Source organism: Oryx dammah, unplaced genomic scaffold (assembly GCF_014754425.2).
Source record: "Oryx dammah isolate SB20612 unplaced genomic scaffold, SCBI_Odam_1.1 HiC_scaffold_11, whole genome shotgun sequence".
NCBI classification, from domain to species: Eukaryota; Metazoa; Chordata; class Mammalia; order Artiodactyla; family Bovidae; genus Oryx; species Oryx dammah.
In genome coordinates this window covers 18927476-18936427 of record NW_024070195.1, presented here as the reverse complement: position 1 = coordinate 18936427, position 8952 = coordinate 18927476, and the positions used below count along the sequence as shown (strand labels likewise).

The 8952-nt window shown below is 41.3% G+C and overlaps 1 protein-coding gene across 1 annotated transcript in view; it reads left to right on the top strand.

Moving 5' to 3' along the window:
• The first annotated feature begins 5643 nt into the window (after positions 1–5643).
• GPLD1 (glycosylphosphatidylinositol specific phospholipase D1) overlaps positions 5644–8952 on the top strand; it is a 57076-nt gene continuing 53767 nt past the window's right edge. The window contains exons 1-2 of the mRNA XM_040249925.1: positions 5644–5928; positions 8402–8457. Of these exons, the coding sequence (XP_040105859.1) occupies positions 5832–5928; positions 8402–8457 (153 nt within the window). The 5' untranslated portion in view covers positions 5644–5831. The remainder of the gene's footprint in view (positions 5929–8401; positions 8458–8952) is intronic.

Sequence of the window (8952 nt, the reverse complement as noted above, 5' to 3'; positions counted from 1 at the left end):
TGGTCTGATCCTCTCAACCCCATCTTTCTGTCTCAGTCTCTTTCTTTCCTCAGCGATCGAGCTCCGTTTCCCGTGTCTCCCAGGTAGGGGAAAAACCTTGCAGTGCTGGCCGCGGCAGAGAATTATCCAGCTTACTTTCAATATACTAACATTAAAGAAATAGAAACAGCAGAGGATACATCATGAAATTGGGTTTTGACCAACATCCAGACTTAGCACTGGGAAGTCCCATGACACAGCTCATCTGGAGTCCCAATCGGGAAAATGTCCCAGGAAGTGAATCTGCTCTGTGGGTGAAAAATTACAGTTCAGTAGTTGTTCAGTTGCTTAGTCATATCTGGTTCTTTGCAACCGCATGGCCTGCAAACTGCCAGTCTTCCCTGTTCTTCACCATCTCCTAGAACTTGCTCAAACTCATGTCCATTAAGTCGATGATGCTATCCAGGCATCTCATCCTCTGTGGTCTCCTTCTCCTCCTGCCTTCAATCTTTCCCAGCATTAGGGCCTTTTCCAATGAGTTGACTGTTTCTATCAGGTGGCCAAGATATTGGAGCTTTAGCATCAGTCTTTCCAATGAATATTCAAGGCTGATTTTCTTTAGGATTGACTGGTTTGATCTCCTTGATGTCCATGGGACTCTCGAATATTTTTCAACATCACAGTTCCAAGGCATCAGTTCTTCAGTGCTCAGCCTTCTTTATGGTCCAACTCTCACATCCATACATGACTACTGGAAAAACCATATCTTTGACTATTCAGACCTTTGTTGGCATTGCCTCTGCTTTTTAATACACTGTCTAGGTTTGTTATAGCTTTTCTTCCAAGGAGCAAGTGTCTTAATTTCATTAAATTTCTTTTTAATTTTACAGTTCAGGGGTCCTGCTTATAATCCCAGGACATAAACTGATATCATCATCAATCTGTGAGCAAATTGCAGCTCTGATTTCATGTTAAGGCTATTTGTTTTGTCTTGTAAAACTTGGAATTTTCTTAAGCCTGGGGCTTGGTTGGCCTGATCCCCTCCAGGGAAGCTAGGTCCCCTATCTTATGTATGGGGCTTATCTATCAAATCTTGCACTCAGAGTCAAGGTAGTGTCCAGGCAGGTTAGAAGCAAGGTCAGAAGCCTGCCCTGCTTTGTCTCTGAAACCTAAGCAAGACTATTTAGTTTCCCTAACAGTGGGCTCTTCAACTTTTTCTAGATTTTTTTTTTTGCAAAAGGCTGAGGTTGTACTTTATATTTTGACTTTGGTTTTTGCTGAGTTACTGTTGTTCATTCTTGAGTCGGTCACATTTGTAGCAGAAATGGGAATAGCATTGGGTTCCCTGGTGGCTCAGATGGTTAAAAAATCCGCCTATAATGAGAAAGACCTTGGTTCAATCCCTGGGTCGGGAAGATCCCCTAGAGAAGGGAACAGCTATCCACTCCAATATTCTGGCCTGGAGAATTTCATGGACAGAGGAGCCTGGCGGGCTACAGTCCATGGGGTTTCAAAGAGTTGGGCACAACTGAGCTACTTGCACTTTCAAACACAGTTTAATCTTTCATGTATTCTATTCAAGGGATTGTGGGTGAGAGGCAGTGCTGAGTTTGAGTAGGCTCCGGGAGTTGGTGATGGGGAGCTGGGACAGGGAAGCCTGGCATGCTGCAGTCCATGGAGTTGCAAAGGGTCGGACATGACCGAGCCGCTGAACTGAACTGGGCTGGGGAACTGATGTGTTTCCATCTCCTGCCTGCAGAGGGAGCTCTATGGATGGTTGATTTCTAAGGTTTTGGGAAATCTGTTTTGTTGAGCAAACTAAGGTCCAGAATAATGAAGTTGGCTGTGTTGCTTCTCTTGATCCGAAATTACTCTTATTTTTCCAAGGTTCTATTTAAAACGGTGCCCAGTCTGCCTAGGGCCCACAGTATTTTTATGAGAACACAAAAATGTTTCCCTTCTTATAAAGTCAGAATTAAAAAATAAGATTTTACTTTAAGTATTAAGATATTAACCTTGATACCAATGCAGATGTAAAATGTGATTTTTTTTAAAGACAATTTTTTATTTATTTTTTTAAATTTTACTTTATTTTACTTTACAATACTGTATTGGTTTTACCATAGAAAAATGTTTATTTTTCTGAAAGAGGAGGCCCCCACCAAGGCAAAAGTGCCGAGGGCCTAGGAAATTCACCATGTCCCTTGCCTGACTCCACTATTTTGTGTTCTTTGAAAACTCCCATTCAGAGCAGAAATGATTACCTCCTGACTCCCATCTTGCTTCTAGGCTGCCCTGACGCCTCCCAGAGCCGGCCAGGTGTGTTCACCAGGGCTTGAAAGGATAAGACCATCTGGTGACAGGGACATTTCTTCCTTTCCCCTTGGCTTTCCCCTGTCCTGAGCACCTCCAACTCCTAGCTTTTACCTTTCTCTATCCTCTCTCCCTTTCACTCTAAGGACACTATGATGATAGCAGCATATTAGAATGTGTAGACGTGAGCTGAAAGTGTCTGCTTTATTCCAAACGTTTCTGGACCTTAAAATTGTATTTCATTTATCTACATAAGGAGATCCAGCTTCACTTTAAATGCCCTACCCAGTGTTGGATTTATACACGAATCTATATTGTTATTAAAAATGTATTGCTGTGTATCTTGAGTGTAAAATTATTTTTCTTATTTTTGAATTCAATAAGGAATATAGTTACACAGTAGAAGTCTTTTGGGGGAGAGAGGGGCTTGTGGAATCTCAGTTCCTGACTAGAGATCGAGCTGGGCCCCAACAGTGAAAGCGCTGGGTCCCAACCACTGGATCGCCAGGGAATTCCCTCAGTAGAAGTCTTAGGTATATCTTTTAGAAAGGAAAAATTCAAATTCTTTTGAATGATGATAATGTTGTTGAGTTGCTAACTCATTTCCGACTCTTTGCCATGTCATGGGCTGTAGCATGCCAGGCTCCTCTGCTCATGGGATTTCCCGGGCAAAAATTACTGGAGTGGGTTGCCATGTCCCTTTCCAGGGGATCTTCCTGACTGAGGGATAGAACCAGCATCTCCTGCATTGGCAGATGGATTCTTTACCACTGAGCCCCTGGGGAAGCCAACGTGTATTAAACACTTAAACTGTGTACCAGTCTCTATTCTAAGCATGTTACTGTAATCATCTGATCTTCATGACGACCCTATGTGGTGGGCAATATTATTACTCCCATTTTTTATGGATAATTTTATAAGTAAGGAAACTGAGACAAATAAACTTTTAGTAACTGTCCAATGTCACCCCAATAGAAGGCAGTAGAACAAGGACCCAAATGAAACCCAAGGCCTTGAGCTCAAGCTTATACTTCCTGCCCCCATTCCTTAATGGACCTGCTTGTTTACTTCTCAGCTTGCATCTCTATTTATAGAAAAGATCTGAATGGTAGACTGATGCTCTTTATTTTATGACAAAGCCACCTGTATTAGGAAAGAGGGCAGAGGGGTGGAAAAAAAAATAATTCCATACACATTTGTCAGATAGTTTTCTTAATATTGCAAGCTGTATTTTAACTTTCCTTTAAAAATCGTATCTTTGTTTTCATGGTTACAAAGGTAATACAAACTTCACAAAAGCTCAAGCAGTATTGTCCTATAAAGGCCCTATCTCATAACTGTCACACTAGACCGTCTAAGCAAGTAATTACCTCTCATTCTGTTGCATACATAAAATTAAGTCATTCTGAACTGTAAACACAAAAATTATATGTAATGAGAAACTCAGGATTAGCATTGCTTAGTTACAGATCCCTGAACCTGTTTCTTTCTCTGGAGCTTTGTGGATGGATTTGTTTTTATTAAATCTGATTAGATATCGTTTTCAGGCAGTGCTTCATCTTCCCTGTTGACCCTTTGCAGCCCTCTTACTTTGTCAGTCACTGTATACTCCTGAGTCTTCTGGGCTTGTGAAGTGAAGTTGCTCAGTCATGTCCAACTCTTTTCGACCCCATGGATTGTAGCCCACCAGGCTCCTCTGTCCATGGGATTTTCCAGGCAAGAATCCTGGAGTGGGTTGCCATTTCTTTCTCCAGGGGGTCTTCTTGAGCCAGGGGTTGAACCTGGGTCTCCCGCACAGCAGGCAGCCTCTTTACCATTTGAGCCACCAGGGAAAGTTCTTCTGGGCTTACCAGAGCCACTACCCTCTCATATCGCAGAAGGCAATGGCACCCCACTCCAGTACTCTTGCCTGGAAAATCCCATGGATGGAGGAGCCTGGTAGGCTGCAGTGAAGGGAGCAAACTCCATGGCCTCTGGTGGCCAGAAGGGTCCGGCAGGCTGCACGCGTCATGTGGCTGGTGGGGACGGGGAACGTGGGGCGGGTACCTTTGGCTGGGGATAGAGACCTGCCAGCTGGATGGAGCTCCAGCTGATGGTCCTCGCATATGGGGGAATCAGTTCATGAAGCCAGGTCTTTGTTTGTTTTTTTAAAAACAGCTAGAAGTCAGGTTTTTTTGTTTGTGCTTTAGGGGTTGTGCTGTACAGCTTTGGGGATCTTAGTTCCCATGCCAGGAATTGATCCTGGGGCTCTCAGCTAATGAAAGCACAGAATCCTAGCCAGTGGACCAGCAGCGAATTCTCAGAAATCTAGATTTCTATGCAGATTTTTCCTGTAAAAAAAAAAATGGCCTAAGTTTATAAAACAGTCCATTTGCCAAACAAAACACTCAGTTTATGGCCTCTGACCTACAGTCAGGAGCAGCAGGGCCTCATGCCGTCGGGGTTGGGGAAGAGCTGTTAGCATTGTTTTCCTTGGGGCTTTGCAGGAGCAAAGGAAACTTGGCAGACACCTGAGGGTCTCAGACCATCCCGTCTTCTCTTCTTCTCTTCCATTTGGCTAACCTGAGAATCAATGCTGTGTCCTCCCCCTCTTTCAAAATCAACTTTCCTGCTTCTAATGGTATGCGTCATTCGAGCTTTAAGATCACCATCATTTCTACAAAGAGTTACACCTAAGTTCTCCCACGGATTAAGTGCAATAGATTGCAAACTTGTATGTCAGGTGTATTCTGAACCTCTCATTTTCTGAATCCTTCTTTCTTGATCCAAAATCTGTCTCTCCCCACTCACACTCCCCTCTCCCCTGCTGGAAGTGTCATCAGCATCTTTGCTTGCAGGAATCTGACCAGGCAGCAGGTTCTGGATAAGCACTATAAAAACAGCCAGGGGGAAAGAGACCAGGAGTAGTTGTTCTTGTGTAATCCCGTACAAGTGTCATTATCTGTTGCCAAATACTGCAAGAGAAGCTGGTTCCAACTGATCATCATAAAAGCTTTCCCAGCACTTGTGGCTGCAGAGGCCGAGGAAGCAGGGCAACCAGATGTATGCGTGGAAAGATGCAAGAGAAATCGACTCTTGTGAGGTGAGGTGGTCCAATATATGGATTATCAATACAATCAATATCTTTTAAAGATAAATGTTATCGATATCTTTTTTTTTAAAAAAAAAAGCAAAGAATATTTGGAGACAACTTTGCTTGCATCTCCATCCAAATGTCATATTAAAAAGAAATCCGGGAGAAACCAGAGTCAGATGATGGGAATGCTCCTACCGGGAGGCATTGAGATTTCGGTTTATCCCCCCTTTTTTTTTTTTCTTTCCTCTCCCAGGTGGAGTTTGTTTGCTGTCCTGGTGAAGTTAAACAGTAGTTAAACAGTTGACTTCACTGGGAAATGATATTATTTTGAAATGAGGCAGGGTTTCCCGTGTCAGTGACCTGGTTAGAGGGAGAGCAGCTGGTCTGGGCCAGGCTTCTAGACTCCGTGCTGCCGCAGCTCTGAGCATTGCTCGTCACCATAGGAGCAGGGAGTAATGAGAGCATGTCTGCTTTCAGATTCTGGTCAGGACCGCTGATGCTGCTGGGCTTCCTCTGCCCTAGAAGTTCACCATGTGGCATTTCGACACACATAGAAATAGGTAAGTGGCAGCCTCTTGTCACGGTATGAAGGACAGTGTATCTGTCAGAAATGTTAAGGAGGGGATTTAAAATCTATCCCACATATTGACAACAGGTTCCCCTGCTGCCCTGAACCATGCGGCAGCGAAAGGGAGAAAGCCCAGGCTGGAGACGTCCAGAGTTGGGGACTGACTATCGGAGTGAAGTCCATGGAGAAGCAGGAAGGTGCTTTGATCACTAGTCTCGGGCTGTTTCTCTGCATGGGGAAATAGGAACTGGATAAACTTGGGTGGGGGGTGGGGGGCGTCCCATGAAGCAGAAGAACTGATAGAATGGGAGAAGAGAAAAATGGGGGTAGTATGGTAGGAGTAGAGGAATCTATTTTTGTTTTTACATTTCCAAGTATACGTGAAGGACCACATATAGCCACTGGACTGGGTCCCCTGAGTCAAACGGCTTTAAAGATGGTTGGGTTCAGGGAGAGCAAGGAAGCGGGGGAATTTGAATAATCCCAGGTATTAGAGATGCCCAGAATGATGGCAGGATTTGGGGAGCCCAGGGATATAATAAGCCGATGCCTATGAGCTCGAGGCAAAGGCTGAGTGATCTGGATAAAGATAAATGGTAGCACAAAAGGTTGGTTCTTGGATGAAATGTATTCCTAATGTTTTTTCCCTCTTTAGATAAAAATAGTAACAATGTTTTAGTTATGCTGCCTCTAGAAGGTTCAAAGCAGAACAAGATTATGAATGAAAATTTGGAAAGGGGGCAGGGAGGCTTAAGAGGGAGGGGATATATGCATATTTATGACTGACCCACGTTGTTGTACAGCAGAAACTAACACAACATTGTAAAGCAACTATCCCCCAATTTTTTAAAAAAATGAAAATTTATCAGTGCAAAACAGAATATTGAGCTCTGCTGGGCAGGAACTATATGATCACAGAATTATGATTTGAAGGAATACTAGAGGTCACTGAGTACAGTTCCTTTATTTTACAACAGAGGAAATTGATCACAGAGAGTTTTCACAGCTAACTTGTTAGTGACCTAGTCTAGAATTACATATCCTAACAGTTGGTCCAGTGTTCTTTCATGAAACATTTATGGTAAAATGTTAGAGTCATTTAACATCTAAAATGTTAGATGTTAGAGTCAGGAGGCAGTGGAAAAGGGAATCAGGCGTAGGTTTTAATACCAGCTCTGCTATAAACTACGTCAGTGACTTCTGGGCAACTCACTTTCTCTTTTGCAAAATGAGGGGGCTGAACTTCTTAATGAATTCTAAATTATCTTGCACATCTAAGTTCTGTGAAACTGAAATTGCTAAAAACTCTAGCTGTAGGCCAAAGAGGAACAAATATAAGTGAGGATATTCAACTTTTTAATCTTTAGAGTTAAAAAATTAGCAGGACAGATGAAATTTCAAAATTTTAAAAATTCAGATATTGCTTGCCTTTCATCAGCAGGTGCCAAACAAGGGTCCTAATAATTAATATGTTAATATAACATGTTTATGTGGACATAATTGAAAGCAATTCCAAATCTGCGCAGATTGGGAGGATTCTTATACAAAGAGATTAAAACTTTAATTATTTGCCAGTAACTTATATGATTTCATAAATATCTTGGTTCTTGTTTTCACTTCTTATATAAGGCCTGTGTGGATTGACATTTGTGTGAGTTAATTAGAATTGGCCTCCTTCATTGGTTTTAGTCTGTAAACCTCTATAATCCTATATACCTGTTATTTCTGTCTGCAACGACACTCTCTCTTTATGATATAAATGCTTATAATATGGTAGTGGCTAGATTTTTGTGGATGTGACTTCCAATAGAAATAAGGTGTCACTGTTTCTTCACAAGGAGTGTTCCTGTTATTGATACTGAGAAGATTGAGGGTGTGGGTGTGCATATCTTATGGGTGTGGGTGTGTGGGTGGAGCACGTGGCTTTTTGAGACTTTTTTTCTCCTTCTAAAGTAGTCCAATGATGAGCAAACATTTGTGGGTCATTGATTCCGTCCATGGTTTACACCCTGTATTGTACAGATGAACTTGGTTTGTCTACCCCAGTGGGTTGTTGAAGCAAAATATAACTCCTGTTTGAGTTTTTGACATGTGTCAATCATTAGCGCATCACTTAGCCTTTTTCTTTTTTTTTGTGATTCTCTCACCAAACCTATAAGGTGGATGTTATTTACTTAATTTTACGTAGCGGGCAACTGAAGCCTAGAGAGGTAATGTAACTTAGCCAAGGTCGTAAGAGCTAGTAACTTAAGCAGAAACTGTAATTTTGATTTGTATCATAACAATATAAATATTGTTTGAATCGAACTATTGGCTAATGAAAATTACTAGTACAAACTAAATTTTCACATCCCACTTCCTTGACAGTTGCACAAAATTATATCTTTTCCTTTTAAAATGATCTTCAGGCAGTTCTGTTTTCAGTTATACTTGGATTTAATTCATTTATATACTCATTCTTTCAGGACACAGAGCTCTGGAGTTTCTCCACCTTCAGGATGGGAGTATTAACTACAAAGAGGTAAGAAGTTTGATTTTTTTCTTTTATTCCTTGGGCATTAGCTTCCTCTCATAGGTGACAAAAGTCCTAACAGATACTGAAATATCTAGTTTCAATTAAAAAGATGAGTCCTTTTTATGTCTTTATAAAATATGAATATTGGGGGTTAAAATATATATCTCCTTTAGCACTACTTGAATATATATAATAATGAAATATTTTATATAAATTATAGTTTAAAAAACATTTGAAAGCAGTGTTTGAGAGAATTTCTTAAAATGGTACACCTTATTTCTTTTTGTAAAGAAAAGTTATATGTAAGCCACTTTTTCCCACTTCTTATCTCTGTGTTATGTGAAAATTGCATCATCATGGGAAGAAGTAAGTATTTATTGAGAAGTATGCTTTGAGATTAAGACTCTTCTGCCTACTGTATTCTTGGTACAACTAGCTGATGACTTCACCTTTATCCATCTTCAAATTAGTTGAAACCATTCTGGCATTATACACTCTTTC